General features: G+C 33.6%; 11 protein-coding genes across 11 annotated transcripts; 9 read left to right on the top strand and 2 right to left on the bottom strand.

Annotated features, from left to right (window-relative positions):
- Positions 1-78: 78 nt before the first annotated feature.
- On the top strand, positions 79-2,739 carry USP39 (Ubiquitin carboxyl-terminal hydrolase family protein; the record flags this gene model as incomplete). The annotated part of the gene is made up of 12 exons (XM_061305476.1): positions 79-586; positions 682-816; positions 848-984; positions 1,039-1,135; positions 1,200-1,255; positions 1,286-1,447; positions 1,552-1,669; positions 1,700-1,787; positions 1,847-1,916; positions 2,026-2,227; positions 2,369-2,551; positions 2,666-2,739. The coding sequence occupies exons 1-12, from the start codon at positions 172-174 to the stop codon at positions 2,737-2,739; spliced, it is 1,737 nt and encodes a 578-aa protein (XP_061161440.1). The 5' UTR covers positions 79-171.
- Positions 2,740-2,900: 161 nt separating this feature from the next.
- On the top strand, positions 2,901-4,467 carry TpMuguga_02g00820 (RNA recognition motif family protein; the record flags this gene model as incomplete). Its single annotated transcript, XM_760295.1, has 3 exons — positions 2,901-2,999; positions 3,165-3,312; positions 3,422-4,467. The coding sequence occupies 3 exons, from the start codon at positions 2,901-2,903 to the stop codon at positions 4,465-4,467; spliced, it is 1,293 nt and encodes a 430-aa protein (XP_765388.1).
- A 310-nt stretch (positions 4,468-4,777) lies between these two features.
- Positions 4,778-6,125, top strand: TpMuguga_02g00819 (uncharacterized protein; the record flags this gene model as incomplete). The annotated part of the gene is made up of 1 exon (XM_760294.2): positions 4,778-6,125. One exon carries the CDS (start codon positions 4,778-4,780, stop codon positions 5,858-5,860), a length of 1,083 nt encoding a protein of 360 aa, XP_765387.1. The 3' UTR covers positions 5,861-6,125.
- A 197-nt stretch (positions 6,126-6,322) lies between these two features.
- Positions 6,323-8,186, top strand: TpMuguga_02g00818 (uncharacterized protein; the record flags this gene model as incomplete). Its single annotated transcript, XM_760293.2, has 1 exon — positions 6,323-8,186. The coding sequence occupies one exon, from the start codon at positions 6,323-6,325 to the stop codon at positions 8,123-8,125; it is 1,803 nt and encodes a 600-aa protein (XP_765386.1). The 3' UTR covers positions 8,126-8,186.
- Positions 8,187-8,606: 420 nt separating this feature from the next.
- TpMuguga_02g00817 (PPR repeat family protein) lies at positions 8,607-10,984 on the top strand (the record flags this gene model as incomplete). The annotated part of the gene is made up of 6 exons (XM_760292.2): positions 8,607-8,700; positions 8,795-9,094; positions 9,124-9,279; positions 9,312-10,063; positions 10,145-10,560; positions 10,595-10,984. The coding sequence occupies 6 exons, from the start codon at positions 8,607-8,609 to the stop codon at positions 10,965-10,967; spliced, it is 2,091 nt and encodes a 696-aa protein (XP_765385.1). The 3' UTR covers positions 10,968-10,984.
- A 288-nt stretch (positions 10,985-11,272) lies between these two features.
- On the top strand, positions 11,273-12,169 carry TpMuguga_02g00816 (uncharacterized protein; the record flags this gene model as incomplete). Its single annotated transcript, XM_760291.1, has 1 exon — positions 11,273-12,169. The coding sequence occupies one exon, from the start codon at positions 11,273-11,275 to the stop codon at positions 12,167-12,169; it is 897 nt and encodes a 298-aa protein (XP_765384.1).
- Positions 12,170-12,239: 70 nt separating this feature from the next.
- Positions 12,240-13,197, top strand: TpMuguga_02g00815 (uncharacterized protein). The gene has a single exon (XM_760290.2). The coding sequence runs from the start codon at positions 12,504-12,506 to the stop codon at positions 13,170-13,172; it is 669 nt and encodes a 222-aa protein (XP_765383.1). The 5' UTR covers positions 12,240-12,503; the 3' UTR covers positions 13,173-13,197.
- Positions 13,198-13,308: 111 nt separating this feature from the next.
- On the bottom strand, positions 13,309-14,208 carry TpMuguga_02g00814 (uncharacterized protein; the record flags this gene model as incomplete). Its single annotated transcript, XM_760289.1, has 1 exon — positions 13,309-14,208. The coding sequence occupies one exon, from the start codon at positions 14,206-14,208 to the stop codon at positions 13,309-13,311; it is 900 nt and encodes a 299-aa protein (XP_765382.1).
- Positions 14,209-14,296: 88 nt separating this feature from the next.
- On the bottom strand, positions 14,297-15,177 carry TpMuguga_02g00813 (PITH domain protein; the record flags this gene model as incomplete). Its single annotated transcript, XM_760288.2, has 2 exons — positions 14,819-15,177; positions 14,297-14,782 (listed from the first exon to the last, which is right to left on the bottom strand). Exons 1-2 carry the CDS (start codon positions 14,927-14,929, stop codon positions 14,297-14,299), a joined length of 597 nt encoding a protein of 198 aa, XP_765381.1. The 5' UTR covers positions 14,930-15,177.
- A 718-nt stretch (positions 15,178-15,895) lies between these two features.
- Positions 15,896-17,712, top strand: TpMuguga_02g00812 (putative integral membrane protein; the record flags this gene model as incomplete). The annotated part of the gene is made up of 1 exon (XM_760287.2): positions 15,896-17,712. The coding sequence occupies one exon, from the start codon at positions 15,896-15,898 to the stop codon at positions 17,624-17,626; it is 1,731 nt and encodes a 576-aa protein (XP_765380.1). The 3' UTR covers positions 17,627-17,712.
- TpMuguga_02g00811 (uncharacterized protein) lies at positions 17,713-18,498 on the top strand. The gene is made up of 2 exons (XM_760286.2): positions 17,713-18,367; positions 18,420-18,498. The coding sequence occupies exons 1-2, from the start codon at positions 17,966-17,968 to the stop codon at positions 18,468-18,470; spliced, it is 453 nt and encodes a 150-aa protein (XP_765379.1). The 5' UTR covers positions 17,713-17,965; the 3' UTR covers positions 18,471-18,498.
- Positions 18,499-18,511: the final 13 nt, after the last annotated feature.

Here is an 18,511-nt window from a genome sequence, read left to right as displayed (position 1 = left end):
GGTTAATTTTAAAAAAGAATCACTTTAATCAAATTACACAATAATTTTTATCACCAGATTTTACACTTATTTTACATTATTAGGAACAAATTTTGTTTTATATCAAAAATAAAATTATATAAAATTATTCAATTGTCAATTTAATAAAATTATATATGTTAATAAATTTGAATGGTGGGAAGACCAAGGAAATCAGGTGGTAAAAGATCTAAATCTGCCTCACCTGCTCCTAAATCTAATACAAGGCCTGGAAGGTCTCCGAAGTTGAAACCTGTTAAAGATACTCCACCGAAAGTTGAAGAATCAACTAACAGAAGGTCTTCCAGAACCTCCAAAAGGTCACTTTCACGCAGCAAATCACCAGTTCAACCATCTAAATCACCTAGTAAATCGCCAGCCAAAAGGGCTAAATCTTCATCTAAATCCCCCTCAAGGCCTAAAAAAGGTCAGAAAGTTAATGAGGATAATGAGTTATCTGAGAATAACAATAAGAGTTTGGATGAAACCCTCACTATCGCACAATGTGAAGAACCTTTAAATGATCAAAATGAATCTCCTGTACCTAAAGTTTCAGATCCTCCCAAAGGTTTTATTCCTTATTCATAAATTATGTACAAGTAATTAGTCTTTATTAGTATATATAACTCTAGATATACTTTACATACGCTAACAATTTAATAGTTAAGGTCTTGAATTGTCCGTATTTGGGTACTATAAACCGTCACCTTTTGGACTTTGATTTTGAGAAGGTTTGTTCCATTACACTCAGTAACATTCACGTTTACGCCTGCCTCGTCTGTGGGAAGTATTTTCAAGGTACTTTTATCTTATTTTTAGCACTTTATAGGAAGGGGTAAAAACACTTACTGCTATACACACGCACTGGAGGAGTGTCATTATTTGTTTATGAACCTCGAGGACTGCAGAGTCTACTGCATTCCCGAAAACTACCCTGTTGATGACGCTTCACTTGACGATATTAAGGTATTTCTTACAAATATAGTTAATCATCTATAAACTCTATAAATTCTGTTTTAGCATTTTTTAAAACCTGTTTACACTAAAAAAGATGTTGAAACTTTATCAACTCAAGTTATTTACGGGAAGGCATTAGATGGAACTGATTTCATTCCAGGTATTTTTTACACAGTTAACATTAGTTCATCATCAGTGGATAATTCCATGTAATATGTTTATAGGTTGTATTGGATTAAATAACTTGAAAAATACAGACTATTTTAATGTAATAATACAGGTACTGCTAACTATGAATAATTGCTATTAGTTGATTTGTGTTGTGGTACCGTTGCGCAACTTGTTCCTTGTTTTTGATGTAAACAAAGTTCAACCCCCGGATCCTGTGATAACCACACTTTCTCAGCTCATACGCAAAATCTTTAACGTTAAAAACTTCAAGGGCATTGTTTCACCTCACGAATTTGTTCAAGTATTACTTCTACTACTATATTAGTTCGTTAGTTAATCACTACATGACACCTTATGTAGTTAATTATATACTTATTCCATTGGGTGATGATATAAATGATATAGTCTGTTGGAATAGTGACAAACGGTTTATATAAGATTGGAGTCCAATCTGACCCTGTTTCTCTTTTATCATGGCTTTTGGCTCGAATACACCAGAAGTTACATAACAAAAACACTAAAGGTTCGTTCAAAACTTCATTTCACATTGTAGAGAGTATTGTGACTAAGACCTTCGGGGGCGAGTTACTCATCAAAACACTCAAAAAGAATCGCTGGGAAACTGAACGTCAGCCTTTCAGGTATTTCAACACATGTTTAACTTAGTTAATCTTATTAATTTGAGTATAATTTTGTTTAGGATGTTAAGTTTAACTGTTCCAGAGGCCCCAATCTTTAAGGATTCTATGGACACTAACGCTATTCCACAGGTACTTCATACTCTATTTCCTCATTCCCACCTCATATACTTACTTAGATAGTTAACCCACTGTAGTATATCTTAGTACCTCTTAAAGTACAAATTACATATTGTTTTAGGCACAAATATTTGAGTTATTGAGTAAGTATGATGGCGTGACTGAGACCGTCAACTCAAGCGGAGATGTTTGCACTTATAAGTTATCAAAGTTACCAACGTACCTCATTTTGATAATTAAAAGGTTCACCAAAAACAACTTCTTCCTGGAGAAAAACCCAACCATCGTCTCATTTCCAATGAAAAATCTAGACCTCAAAGATTGTAACTTATTATCCTATCTCTTATTTATTCTCGAAGGGTTCTAACTACTGTTGATATATTAGTTGGATCCTTTCCAAAATATACCCAGTTACATAGTTAAGTACACAATATCCCTTTCTGTATAATTGTAAAATGTTGTAGATGTAACTGAAGAAATTAAAGATTCAGTAACGAGATATGATTTGTATTGTAACGTATGTCACGAAGGGAAGCCAACTGGAGGTATATTTAAAGTTCACGTGTATCATCCACCCTCTGGAAACTGGTTCCAAATGGAAGATCTACTAGTTACTTCCATACTTCCACAGCAAGTTGCCCTCACAGGTATTTACTCATGCTTAACTAAGTAGTAATATTTGTTGTCACTGGTTAACACTAATTTTACTGTAGAAATATATAGATATGTATAGTATTAATGTTATAAAATGTGTATTATAGAATCATATGTTCAAGTATATAAGAGGCAAGATTCAGGAAGTGCGAAGGAGGAGGAAGTGGATATGTTTTCATAAATATTAAAAATTTCAATTTCGTAATTTTGGAAAATTTATTCTTCACCAACTTTATGGTGTGATTTCACTGTAAAAATTCTGGAAATCATTCCACTAATTTTAATAACTTAATTGTATTATATTCTAAGATGTTTTCCTTTGTAATTACATAATTTTAAACAATGGATCCCGACGAAACGGGAGATTTCGACCTCTACGAAGGACTCGAAAACTTCGAGGATTCTTCACAATCAGGACCTGATTACACCGCACCTAAAGATGTATTTTAATATTATTTCCTCTAATTCCCAAATTATTTACATTTATTCACACACTCTATCACAAATTTACAAAATACCAACAAGTTGTTGTAAATTGTTACCAAATTATTATAAATTGACAAATAATATAATAAATTGATAAATAATATGAATAAATTGATGTAGGAATTATATGAGAAAGAAGAGTCGTCTGCTGAGGATGATGATTTACAGCTTGTGGTTAATGATGATGACTTGGATTCAAAGGCCGTCCCAGCCCAGGCACAAACTGCCCCTAAAAAAACAACGAAACATCCATTATTTAATAGAAAACGTATCATTTTATTCTTTTTATGCTATATACTATTATTACACCAATTATCTACCGCAATATTATATAAGTAGTATCCATATCTGGGAATAACTCTGTAAATATGTTGTAGATCGCAGTTTTTATGTTGGTGCTCCTACGTCTGGAGAGGTATCGAGATTACCAATGGGTAACATAGAGTTTTTTGTATTGGTTAAGAATTTACCAGCCTGGATAGATAATTCGGGACTTAGAACATATGTTGAGGGGATTACAGATGGCGTGGTTTACTGCAAGGTCTTGTACAACTTCTACAGCGGATCTCCTCTGGGTGTTGGTTTTGTTGAGTTTTCACAAATTTCATCTTGCACCGCTTTTTTGAACCATAAATCTCAGATAGGTTCAGAACCCATGACTGTTGACGTTTTTTCTCAGCTTAAAGGTTGTGAAAGGTACAGGGAAGGCATAGTTTCAGAACCATTCACCAAGTCAGTTTGTCGTCATTTCTCACAGCCATATTCGAACACTAACTTTAATGCAATTTCACAACAGGATTTGGTGGAAATTGAGTTTGAACGTCAACAAGAAGAACTTGCCAAGAGTGGGGAGTATGATCTCGTCTCAAAAACTTTTCCATGGTTCAACTTGGACCTGGTTTCAATCATGGGCAACACGAAACGACTTTCCTCAAATGACTCTCAACCAGACCCCAGTAATCACCTAAAGGCCTTTTCTAAACACACTAAACTAGATCCATTTGCCAAGAAACTCACACTCCTCAATCTTAACCCAATGGTACTACCAAACATTCCGCCACCCTCATTACCACACAATATACCACCTCTACCACTCAATAAACCACCATTAACACATAACATACCACTATCCCAGAGTGTGTTGGGTATGGGTAAGAATCCGGATAAGAGGTCCCCTTCTCAGAAAACAAGTAAAACATCAGTTAACTCAAGTGTTTTATCAGAAATCCCCAAGGATAAACAGAAGGATAGAAACAAGTATGAAAAGGCTGAGGAAAGACTAAAGAAAAGGAAGACAAAGGATAGAGACCAGTTGAGGGAAAAGTCTAGAAATCGCAGTAGAAGCAGAGAAAGGTCAAAGCAGTCTAAACACAAATCTCCTGATAGAGCTTCAAGCAGGAAATCGACCATAAAACGAAGATGATCCAAGTTAATATACTTTTAACAACAATTAATTCATTTTTATATGAACAACTCCGGTAAAAAGATGAAAAACTTAGGTAGCAAGAGTATTAATATAACTAATGCGTGGAGTTATGCTAATTTCTAGAGATTAATTTAAATGACTTTAAACAAGAACTTATTGATTATAGTCACACATTTTAAATAATACTAAGCAACATGCAGTAAACATGTAAGAATTGGAATTTGTAGCTTATGAATGTATAATCCCATAACTAAGGATGTGATTTAGAAAATTTCTAATGATTAGTATTTAGATACAGTTATTTTTTATGAGAAGACTTTCAGTCTCAAAATGGGTTTTATTATGCTTAATCTTTACCCTGGTGTGTGGTGCTCAAACCGGTATAGAATCTAAGGTTTCATCCGACAATGAAGATCAGCTGCTTTATCAATCTGATTCGAATCTTGAATCAAACACTGAAAATTCCACAGAAGGTGATGTTTTAAATTCTGATGATGCCACTGGCTCTAACTCGCAAGATACACAAAAATCCGAAGATTCTGAAAAGCAACCAGAAGATACTGTGGAAAGGTCCGAACAACAGTCACAAGATTTAGGATCAACAGTTACAACATTCAAACCAACACCTAGCGATTCTGACGACGACGAGTCTGAATTCTTTGATGCATTGGATGATCCAAAGACCTCTTTTCCCCAACCTACAATCTTTAAAACAGTACATCTTGACCTGGACGTTAGTAGGGATACCTATGATTTTTACTATACAAAGGATGTACCCTGGTCAACTTACACTCCTAAACTAGGTAGAGTGTTTGATAAAGTGGAAATATCAGTTCCCTATGTTTCTCCTATGCTCATATGGGAACCCAAATTACCGAGTGAGTGTTCCACTAAAGTTAAAGTTTTTAGTACAGATTCAATGATGCTTTTTATTGACATTTCTATTCTTGGCGGTGGTAGAAAGGTGTTTGGAAGACGTCCCATGGGAACTTGGAGGGATATTACCTTTCCACCAGATCTTAAACTCTACACACTAGACAAAGATGGTAAAGAAGTTGAGTTGGATCCAAGTAATTACACATTAAAATTAGATATCGGATATAAATCCGAATACACCTTTGATTTTAAGTCAGATGCTAACTGCACTGAGATAAGATTTAAAAACGATATTGTTTGGAAGTACAATTACACTTATTGTATTTCTGGAGGATTGTACAAGATTTCCACTTTACATCCCACTTCTATTAAATATACTATAAGACTTTTTTTGGGGGAATTTAACTTAACGTATTCGGAAACTCACAGGTTCAAAGTATTTTTCAGTGACGGTTCATACTCTGACTTCTTTATTGGAGATAAACACTGGGATCAAGTAAACGATCAATCATAGGGGTTGATTATACCAACCAACTGTATATTTCAATGGCTCCTGGTTCTGATGATAAACGACAAACACAGGATCAATATACACAAATCCAGGGCAAAACCGAGTATATTCTAGTGCCAGAGGCACCTAAAGCGTTTAATACTAACATTTTGTAACTAATTTGACTTAAATATTGTAAAATATCTATGGTTTATATAAGGTAACTTTGGTAAAACGGTTCAAAATTTAAGTGGAAAGAGTATTAATATAATTAGTGGTAAGAATTATGTTAATTCTTATGGATTAATTTAATTGTATTTAAACAGGGTTATTCCGATCATAAACACACCTTTTGAAAGAACAGCAAAAAACATGCAGAAAACATGTAAGAATCTGTGTTAGCTGGTTTCAAAAATTTAAAAGCATAATTAAGACTATGATTTCAAAATTTCGAGCAACGATTAAAATTTAGATCTAATTATTTTTATGAGAACACTTTCAGTCTCAAAATGGATTTTATTATCCTTATTAATTTCCCGGCTCTGTGGTGCTATAACTAAAGGAGATTCCGAAGGTCCAGCCACTGGGGAATGTAAACAGCCTGAAAAACCTGATTTAGGTCTTGACTCAACTAGTGGAAACCCCGTAGAAGGAGTTGTTCAAACTTCTGATGATACCACTATCGATAACTCCCAAGATACACGAAAATCCGAACATTCTAAAGATCAGCATTCATCAGGAGACCATCCAGAAGATAATGAGAAAGAGTATGAACAACTTTCACAAAGTGTAGAACCAACTGAACTAACGGATCTTTTTTCTGAACGTATATTCTTTAAAGCAGTAAAACTTGACCTTGACATTGAAAGGGATACCGCTGATTTTTACTATAAAAAGGCTAAAGGCCAGTCTTCGTACACCCCAAAGCTAGGTCGAGTCTTTGACAAAGTGGTAGTTTCAGTTCCTTATGTTTCCCCAGTAGTTATCTGGGAGTCAAAAACATTAGCCGAGTGTGCCAGTCAAGTTTCAGTGTTTAGTTTAAAGAATTTACTACTGGTTTCTGTAAATATTTTTATGCTTGACGGTAGTAAAAAGGTTTTTAGAAGGTATTTAACAGAATCCAAGTGGAAAGATGTTACATTTCCAGAAAACGTTCAACTATTAACAACCGATAAAGATGGTAAAGAGGTTGAGTTGGACCCGAGTAATTATATATTAAATCCTCACTGTCTATACGAATATTCATACACTTTTAATCTCAGTCCATATTCCAAATGTACTGAGATAAGACATAAAAACAATACTGTTTGGAAATACGGTGAAAAATACATCAGTTCCGACGGGAACTATGTAACTACTTCTTTTTATCCCACTTCTATTTCGTATATTCTAAGATTTACTTTTGATGAATATTACAGAGTAGAAAAGGAACTTCACGATTTCAGAATCTCGTTCAGTGATGGTTCCTATCTTGACTCCTCTCTAGAAAATAAAGAGTGGAAACAAATATACTATATATGGACGCCGATGACTCTCCCATTTCCATTAAATGCTGGTACTGCAATTCCTCTGGATGTAACTTTCGGAGAAAGTACAGATCAGTTTGACTATGAATACTATTTCTGTTCCAATACTGGATACAGTGATTTTACAATATTTACAGCTAAATTTGATTATAAGTTCAGTTCCGTTAGGGAGCAAACCCGTCTTATTTGGGATAATTCTAATGATCCATCTGAGTTTTCCACAAAAGTAGTGGCTCAAACTTCTATTAAATTTCCAGATCAAGCTAAACAAGTGACAATACACACCAATAAGGGGAATCGAATATTTTACAGGCAAAGGGGCAAAGAAAAATGGATAAACGCAAAAGACAACCTTGCAACCTATTATCCTGGGTTCACGGTTATGACCCTCAATGATGATAAATCAACTAGTGTAAATGATACCAGCAAGTATAATGTTGAGTATGATATTTCTCTAGTTATTTACAGATTTAAACGAGGTGTCAAATGCGTCGAAGTAAGATTTGACAACAGACTGGTATGGAAACATGATGTTGGATTGTACGGAGACAAATATCCCAAGTATGTTTCTTTTAACAATGTATCCAATAACATTCGCCTTCTTATAAATGATACATTGTACTTTTATAGCCTGCAAGATCTTGAATGGAAGATGATATTTCAAATACCAAATAACTTAGTTCGAAAAACTTTTAAAACAAAACCCGGTTTCTTCAAACTTTATTTGATGGATTTTATACAAAAAAATTTCCCTCAAGGTTAAAAATAATTGTATGGGTTTTTACAACTTCAAGCGTAACACACTTTTTGCTCGAAGAAATGAAATATTTGATATGAAACTTTGACATTTAACCATTCACTTTATCATTTCTCAAAAATTCAAAATTCACAAAAGTGCAAATATTTGTACCATATTTAAGGTCAAAATTTATAATAGTAATTTCACATCAAGAGTCTAAATGGTATTCAATGCTATTTCAAAGTTGATAAAAAACGAGGAAGTCCTCAAATTGCGAATATGAAAATTTTAAATATTTCTGAATGTATTATAACATATTACATCACTAGTAGTAGGAATTAATGTTATCCACAATTAATATAACTCTTTTAATAATTATTCAACTAAAAACTATAAATTTAACTTAAATCCGTGAAAATATCGGAATTTAAAAATACAATTTTTATTGTTTACACCTTGCACATAGCACAATAATCAGTAGTTAGATAAGGAATCACATTAATTTATGAAGATTCCATCATTGTTAAAACGTCCTACAACTTCTATTCCACTACCATATGAAAAAATTCTAAATGATAGATTTAACCTCAAGATTCCTAGTTCGGCGTTATTTTTAACTTTTACACAAAAATCCTAATTAATTTTTATACATTTAATTTTTATTTAAGAAACTCACGTTATAAACCCTTTTAGGCTCTGAATCCGGCCCAAATTCGCAATTTTTGACTGTAAAGTCTATTTTTGGAGATTTGTCCTCACGCACATCTTCTAATAAACAGGACTTCCCCCAAAATCCTTTCAATAACCCATCATTCAGATTAAAAAATGATAAAAACTTTGGAAATAATTGGATTAATGAAAAATCTGTCCAAGGAAATCAAACACCAGACGATTTTAAAGGGGATTCCAACCAGATTCATCCAACTACTAACTCTAATTATCAATTAACTGATTCTTCAAAGGTTTCAGGGACAACGAAATGTACAACTAAAGGTTTTTTTAAAATTGATATCCGTTTTTAGATTCACTTATAAGTCCCTTAAAACAACTTTCAAGGATTAGTAAAGATCCTTCCATTTCCGATCCCCTAAAACCTCCTTTAAGTGATATATCCGAAGATTTAGATGTATATTCCAGTGAACCAACTTCTGATACAATCATTTCTATAAATTCAACTGGTTAGTGTTTTAAATATTGTAATTAAATATAGGTGTGTTTGATATCAATGGACGCTATTCTAACTTAGAAATATATAAAAATGAGACTGTCGACTCTATTGTATCGAGTGGAGTTGATGTTCCTGAACGGTTGAATTTGCTTATTAAGGAAAGAGCTTTGCGAGGATTATCCGATCAATGCCTAGAAATCCTTTCTGAGATTAAGAGGCTTAAAATTCCGCTTTCAATAGAGGCCTACAATAACTGCCTCATCAGTTGCATGAAGACGAATAACGCAAAGTTATCACGGTACTTATTTTTATGCCTAAGATCTGACCTGTTAACACCTGATTTGAGAACATACACTCTTATGATTAAGACTCATGTTAACTCTGGTGATATTTCAAGTGCATTTTCCCTATATAGGAAGATGGAAAACGAGGGAACAAAAGCCGATTTGGTTGTTTTTTCAGTATTAATTGACTGCCTTGTAAAGGAGAAGCACATCAAGGACGCATGGAGTCTTTTCAATTACATGAGGACTTGGCGACTTATTGAGCCTGACGAAGTCCTCTTTACCATTATGATTAAGAGCTGTAGTTATTCCAGAGAGGCTGAAAAGGCTTTAAATTTATACCAGGAGATGCTAACTATGAACAAATTTCCCACAATTTACACCTATATTGAGCTAATAAACTGTCTCTCAAATCGCAAGGAATACTTTCATCAATGTTTCCAGTTCTACAACCAAATCAAAGCTCAGGAATACCCAATCAATTCTCACATACTTCTTCTGCTACTCCAGGTTTCAAATTATAACAATATTATACATATTATATAAATAGTATTAAGAATATATATATTATATAATATATCATTTGATTAGAGTTGTTGTACTGTTGGCAATGTGAGGAAGGCCAAGGAGGTGATTTTAGAAGCTCGTACTATGGGAATAAAGCCTACTTTGGAGATGTATAATGTGTACATCAAGACTCTTGCAGCCCAAATGAAACTGTCAAAACTGACTGAAAATGAAAAGATCAATAACATTAACAAGACCTGGTCAATAGTCCAATCTTTACTTCCTCTGTACAACTATAATAATGCTTTAAATTCTGAAAATAGTGAAAATAAGGATTTGGTTCCGGAAGATTCAGATAAAGGAAAACTGGTCAGGTTACTAAATAGTGTAATTTTAGTTTATGAAAACGGCGGTTACTACGAATACGCCATGGACGTCCTAAACTGTTTTCAAGTTTTCAACATAACACCTGATTACATGACTTACTTCATACTCTTAAGGTATGTTCTTTAACAATTAATAGATTTTATTTAGGATGGTTGGCCCTAAGATGAAGGACCCTGGGCGTTTTTTCACTCTTTGGAGTCAGGCTAAAACTCAAATTGAACCGAAAAAGACACTCCTATGCATGGCTCTGGACATGGCAATACTTTCAAGATCCGCTAAAAGAACCTTGGAGATACTTAATGACATGCATAATGCCAAGGTTTTCCCCACTCCCGCCCTTATGAAGAGGCTCTATGAGTCTGGAAAGAAAATCACCCAAATTCACCTCATGATTAATAATTTAGTAACTCTCCAAAGGAAAATGACTTACCAGGAAAAACTCAACGATAGTAAAATACTTCAAACATATGTTGACGAGTTTGAACTCAACAAGGCAATCACACCAAGCATTAAAATTTAATATATATCCACATCATATACTAAATATGTGATACTAATAGTTTATCACTGTTTATATACATAATTTAAGTTTATTTTAAGTCAAATGTGTTATTTATTATGGTTGGAAATAGAGGAGAAAAAAATTTCTAAGGTAATTTCACCTCTGCGAATTAAAACTAAATAAAGTAAATAAATTTAAAAATGGCCTTGAAACCATTATTTTCAGGGCAAAAAAGTTTATATGAAAGATCTTGACAGATTTTGACAATTAAAATCTGAATATAAAATAAAATGCCGTTCAGGCACTTAAAATAGGCATTTGAAATGACCGAGTTAAAGATTCAAATACTGAGGGGGATTAACACGTACACGGACGATTTAATCCCTAAAAAGAACATAAATTTAAACGCTAGGAGGGAATTTAACACAAACATCGGGGATCTGGATGTTGATGATAAAGTGCCAAACCGGTCCAGAAATTTTGTAGTTTACGAACCTCCCAAAAGAAATACTATAGATATTGACAAAACCGATACAAATGAAAAGAACAAAGAATTTAGCATAAATTTGGAGGGAAATGAAGGCAAACCTGGGGAAGATAAAATTGGTCCGACGGTTGATATCGACCTTGGGTCCTTCCTTATGGCGGAAGAGCCTAAAGACGATAAAACTGAGCCGGTTAAAGAGAACAACGAGTATGAATTTGATTTAACTGAGAATACACTAAATTTTGGAACAAATGTGACTGAAAATGAAGATGTTGATCCGATTGATAGGGCTAAAACGGAAACAGACAGTGGAGAATCAGATAGTGATGATTCTTTGGAGGAGGAAAAGGAGGAAAAGGAGAAATTTGTTAAAAAGAAAAAACTAACAAAGGAGGACTTTACTGATAAATTTGAAAAATTTATGAATGTGATGAAGGAGAAGTTCGACAAAGATGAGATAAGGGAAAAGCATGAGAGAAACATGGAAAAAATAAAATTAGGCCTGGAAACATTAGTAAGTAAAATGTCAAACAAGAAAAAGGACAGTATAGAGGCTTCAAAGACAAGGAAAAGTTCAAGTGAAATCTCGGATGATTCGAGGATTGGAATCAGCAAGGAAAGTTTAAGTCGTTTGAAGGGTCAAATGTTTGCAAAGGCCACCGAAGAACTTTTTACAAATGACTTTCGAAAAAGATGTTGTTTTAAAGTGGCGAAACGTAAAAAGAGATATTAAAAGTGAGTTTTAATTGTAAGGTTAGAGTTTTAAAGTATCAGGTTTTACACCTTTTTGCTTAAAACTTACTTTTATTCCCCTGATTTTATTATTTTGTTAAAAATGACCTCGATTTTATCTTTAAAATTTATTAAACATTTTTTTGGCCTAGATTCCAAAACTTCACAGTGGATGTAAACTTGTAATTTAAACCAATCCATCTTCATAAATTTTCACACATCCTATCGCATTCTACCAATCTTTTAATGTAATATTTAATATATTATTAATTTTTAAAAATGTTACTTTGTAAATTATTCACTAAATAAAAATTTGTTAAATTCCTAATCAGTAAATGGATCATAATGATTATTTTGAGCCTGAAATTGCTAAACAATTTTCAGCTTTCGGTGTTTGGAATAATGATCATTCCATAGTTTTCCATCATAAAGGCTCAACTTTTCACAGGTTATCTCTTGGAAGGAGTTTCAGCAATTCTAGCCTATACTTGACCTTAGAGGAGACTATTTTTGCCCTTTTACGGACTGATTTTGTCCTTGTCGATAATAATACTAAGGTTTTTGTTACTCCTGAAAAACTTATTCAATCCTTGGAAAATAACAATAGGCTTACTGACTTACTTACAGTTCATGTTTATCTCGCTTTTCAGAGGTTTGGCAAATGCCCAAAACCTCTAAAGGAGGTTTCTAACCCCGAGATGAGATTCTTTAACCCTGAACCTGTTTTATCCATATCTTCATTACCTAAAAAGAGGGACAAAGTAGAACTTCAGTCCTTGTTGAAAGTGTTTCAAAAGAATTTAACTTCCCAAATTCTTGATTTTAAAACCAGCTTACCTCTTCCTTCATTCACTGTTGATAACGTTCAAGTGTTTGCTGCAATGCCAGACTCACCTGCTTTTTCTATTCTCGAGACTTTAAACAACTTTAACTGTATCGTCTCTGTTTCTAATCTCGAATCAGTTTACTTTTTAACACTTTCACCATTCAAAATCAACACTTAACTTTAAATAATATTTTATAATTCTATTACATTTTGCCCATAATTTTGATATAATTTTGATATAATTTTGATATAATTTTGATATATTTTAGTATACAGTAATAGTATAGTAATAAATTATAGTGTTAATTTATGTGTCATTGGTTTAGATAAAATTCATCATCCATTTCATCATTCGTATCGATATCTAAATCTAAAATGGGATTATCAGGGCTGAGTTCGCCTTGCTTTACTTCGATTTCCATTTGTCTTACCAGTTCCATGTTCTCAGGGGTCAAATGGCTGAGTAATGTCTCGTACTTCAGTCCGCAATAGGACTGCGTACCTTCATAGTCTTCTTCAATATCGTCTTTGTAAGCCGCAATACTTCTTTTCATAGTCGCACGAATATAACTACTATCTGGGTGGAACCCTTCAAATTCCTTATAAAAAGGTCTTTTTACAGCGGGTTTCTGACCCTCAAATTCACCAAATGTCGCATTTGGGTCTTTTAATATTTTATTTATAGTTTCCGCCTCGTTATTAAAAAATTCTCCGTAATTATCCTTCTTTACATCATTATCATTAGTATCAGCAGTATCCACAGAAGTAGCCATAGTCGTATTACCAGCATTAACAAGATCATTAACAGTATTAGTGGTAGTGTTAAATTTGTTTACAGTGCTAGGAGCGTTTTTGTCAATATACGTATTGTAATAAGAAGAATAATAATTTTTGACATGGGTGTATTTATCTCTAGATTCCTCGAGGTCTGGGATTTTACCTCCATCTCCAGGTACTTGAGACAGTCTTGGACCAAAAATTTGGTTTTGCATTACTAGGGCTCTTGAAATCATAGCTTGATTCTTCATTTCAAGTGCTATGTTTTCCGCAGGCAGAACCTGTTTTAGCCTCTTTGACCTTCTCTGTTCCCTGCGTTTCTTATCATAGGGTGGGTTCTTAGAATAAACTCTAAATCTTGCCAGTTTATAATCTATGGAATTGGTATTAAAACAAGTAATTATCTCTACAAATATTAGTACACATATTATCCTCATTTCTCTATTTCGAAATCAATGCCAACACATTTGACCCAGAAAAATACTTGACCTGGCTGTTAGTTTTAATAACAGTAGTGTTAATGGACTATTCTATGATTTTGAAGTTTTGAATTTCAGAAAGCGATTCGTTGAAGTCAGCAGTTGGTGTCACTTCGTAAGTTACATCTACAACTCCTTTTACAGGCTGAAGTGGTCTTCCTCTAAGGCCAATGTACCTGAGTTTAACCGGGCCTTTATTTGAGAGAAAGTACAGAGCTAAATCCTGAACACCTTTGAACTTTACTGAGTTCAAATTATGGATGAATGAGCCGTGAAAGTCAGGAGGAAGGGATAAAGTTAGGGTCGGAACAGTGGCCTCAACGTCGCTAAAGTCGAAGTCAGGCCTATTAGTAAAGATTTTAAGCTCTAACACAGCTTCACTCTCGTTTACTACTAAGAAATTATGCACATCACAGGGTTGTGAAAACGGTACTGTAAACAGTAACTCAGTTTCAACTGAGTCACTTACAACCTCGGGTGGACTCAAACGGTCGTCGTAACGCTTAAAAACTATTCCTCCCAGATTCGGATCCTAAACATTGGAATATTTTTGGAAATAAAAACTTACTGTGGTACTGTTAAAGACTCTTATTGCTGGGAGGTCCAAACACTCCCTCAAACACACAAATGTAGTTGCCAACTCATGTTCAGCTTTACAGTCACAGTTTCCCGAATGCATTAAATCATTACAATATCAACCAATAAACGAGTTGTAATCATTAAGTCTACTATACTAAAACAAAGCCAATTTGGACTATAATAAATGAAAAATATCTTAGATTAAAGGGTAAATTTAGGGATATATTATGTATAATTTGAGAAAATTTGATATATGGTAAAAGCAGGCTGTAAATTTAAAATTGAGGAAATAATACACAACGAAATAAATTATATATCAAAAATGTACAACGAATTTACAAATTTCAGGGTATAATAAAATGAAGTGTAAAGTTAAAATTGTTTTCCCTATATTGGAAGATTATATTATGGGATTCCAAACCTTCTTTTGTATATATAAATTTAACATTATCAGTTTCGCTTCATTTATTGTTAAAAATTCCAAGAACTATTATATTTTCACATAATTATGATAAATAATTATTTTATGGTTATCAATTATATAAATGGTTGAAATCAAATGTGTATGGAATTTTCTGAATTTTGGGTCCTAATATCATCTTCTGCTCCCAGTCAGTTACTGTATAATTTATTAATTTTGAATTTACAATTTGAGTTGAATTGAGGTCCTTTAACTGAAATGTGTAAGCGCATGTGTAAATGCCATGATGGTAGACAAAACAGCCCTAATTCCTGCAAATTTGGCCTAAAATTTACTGAAAACCATTTTATTAAATTAAATCACCAAATTATGGAACGACAGCTTTTTACTGGACCACAGCGCACCAAGTGCATTCCAAATCCCATATCTAGCTAAACCAACTTTTCCTATATTAACTCCTTTATCCATCACCTCAAACTTATTACACATCCTTAACTATACCAATGCTAATAATATGATATAGTTATTAACATAATAATAATATAATGGTCTTGTAGTATAATAATACTATAACTAGTACTATAAGTTATAGTATAGGAAAGAAATGTTATAAAAAAGCTCTAATGTTGTAAAAGTAATATCTATATGATATCGTTTAAAAAGTTATCGAAATCGCTGGGTCTGGCGGCTCGGGTTCTAACTCCACTGGTTCTGTTCCTGCTATTTTGGTTCTCAAATGTACTAAAGCTAAACGAGTTAAGAGTATCGAAGTTTATTTATAACGGGATTTGTAACAATGAGAGCATGGATGGACTGGGCAGGATAGTTTGTCCGGCAGTTCCCCTAGAAGATGAGCTGATGTTTTTTAGGGGGAAAGAGACTCGGGATTCGGGCGAAATCAGCCTACCTGTAGTAATTTCAACCACAAAACAGACTGATAATGTGGTAATTAACACAGATTCTTCCACTCCTTCTTCACTATACTTAATATTGAAAATGTGCAGTGATTATAAAACTCGAGAAAACAAGCCTAAAATTAGGCTTCTGGATGATCTTTGTCCTATAATTTCAGATTCACTTGAAAATTCAGATTTAATCCAACAAAATCATAGAAATGGTCATGTTGGTACTAATGTTCAGTATGATAGAGAATTAGTTTTATGGCTAAATGTATCATCACTTCTAAGGAAACTTCCTTACTCTGGGAAACTCAAGCACGTTAAACTTCTTTCACACTCTTTAAACAAAAATGAAATCATGTACAAAGTTTTAAACTCAATCTCATCATATCACGATCATATCACCATTAACACTAATAATACCAGTAACAATAATACTACTACAAACACTATTAAAGATGGGGATATGAAATCAAAAGGTAGATCGGGGTGTGATAGAAAACGAGTAGGATCCAGTGGTGGGTTAAATCTACTGGTGACGAGTGATATTTTATCATCTAGTGATGACCCGTTTAGGTTACTGGTTGAAACAGCGTTTCCGAGTCTAATTGCTGAGAGTTTCGGCACAATTCAGGAGTCCGTTCATAGGTTATTTTTGTCATTTCCCGAGTCCTCGGCCGCCCTTTTACACATGCGAAAAATTGGATTTGGAGGGATAAACTTCTCCTCACTCGAGCCTGAAATTAACAGATTCACCTTCCTTAGCGTTTTCCTCAGCGCTTTACAACTTCTTTTAACATATTCCTTTGATAATTTCAAGCTCTACGATGGCATCATCGAGTCTTCATACTCAGATATGACTAATCACTGGGATAAACCGAATTCCTCAATGAAAAATTCCAAGGATAAGAAGAATAACAGCTTGTTAAATGAGTTTGATGATTTGGATTCACGAGTTTTTGTGGATTTTATCACCCGTAGGTTAGGCTCGTTTTTCATAAATTTGGAGATTAAAAAGAGACTTTTTAATGTTGGAAATTTGGGAGTAAAATTCACAGTCAAATTCTTACACAACTTAATCCTAACTAATCTTACTCAATCAAATGTTGTCAAAGGAAGTGGGATAGAGTTGATGAAGGGGAAGCTGAGGGAATCACTGACGGCTTTAGGAAAGTTTATTTCCTTCGATTTCGACAATGATGGTGAGGTCTCTTTTGAGGAGTTTACAAAGGGTTCAATTGATATGAACGATTTCGTTAATGACGTCATTAGTGCAGTTGATAGCTATGGCAAATCTGGCCTAGAAAAAGACCGTGAACTACAATTCGTTCACCTTCTAAAGTCTCAAAACACACTATACGATAAGATTATAGATGAGTTTATCATATCAGATACTGATAAAAATGACTCTCTAAGCCTTGATGAGTTCCTTGAACTCAACCTCTCAACCTCCATCATCAGTAATATTCAGGCATAATATCCATTAAGAAGTTGAAACTTGAGATTTATACTTTTCCACACAAATTGCTTTAAAATTCAATAATCAAGTTAGAAGATGGTGTTTTTTAATTATTTACACAGTTTTTGAGAATTGTTGTAAACTTTGTAAATTATTGTAAATTGTGGTTAAAATTTAAAATAGTGTAAAACAAATGCCAGTTTTAATTTTCTTCACAAATATATTTTTTAATTATCATTAATTTATCTTCAATTCATTCTTATTTTATCTTTGTTTTTGTAAATTATGTGATTGTTGTGAATAATCTGTTTTTAAAAAGTAATTTTATTTAAAAATGCGAATATTTACGGTTACATAATGAGTAGGAGGGGAAACCCTGATCCTAATTACCCTTATATGAGTTCTCAGAATCCTGGGAGCCAGGTTCAATCACATCGGTACGCTCGCCCTGTTAGGCAGTCACCTACACAAAATCAACCGGAAGGTCTTAAACCTGGATTCCAAAATCTTGACACTAAAAGTCAGGAACCGCGTGATCATATTCCCAATCTGAAGCGTGAATATGGTTCTCAATCTTCCAATTTTTCCACTATTCCTGAGCCTAAGGAGCTTAGGAACAAATTCAACGACAGGCCTCCCAAAATCAATTCGGAACATGTTGACTCAATTCTTAATCAGAATTTCTCCATTTTAACAACTATAAATGATTCAGATTCGCTTGATGATTCAGAAATCATGTCGTTAGTTCTAATCTCAACTGTTATTTATCTACCAACAATCTATTCTTATTGAGCCAATTATATATTTATAGGAACATCACAAGACTTCATCAGAATTTAATGTTTCTTGCACGAATCTCTGATCAACAAAATTAACAAAAACTAATATACTCATACTATACAT

The sequence above is a fragment of the Theileria parva genome, chromosome 2, assembly GCF_000165365.1.
Source record: "Theileria parva strain Muguga chromosome 2, complete sequence, whole genome shotgun sequence".
Lineage (NCBI taxonomy): Eukaryota > Apicomplexa > Aconoidasida > Piroplasmida > Theileriidae > Theileria > Theileria parva.
This window is presented reverse-complemented; position numbering and strand designations above follow the sequence as displayed.

Excerpts from the sequence above, each read along its gene's own strand:
- TpMuguga_02g00811 (XM_760286.2), top strand. The coding sequence starts at position 17,966 with ATGAGTAGGAGGGGAAACCCTGATCCTAATTACCCTTATATGAGTTCT. Across the intron at positions 18,368-18,419 it reads CGTTAGTTCTAATCTCAACT|GAACATCACAAGACTTCATC; the intron begins GTTATTTATCTA and ends ATATATTTATAG.
- TpMuguga_02g00815 (XM_760290.2), top strand. The coding sequence starts at position 12,504 with ATGGATCATAATGATTATTTTGAGCCTGAAATTGCTAAACAATTTTCA.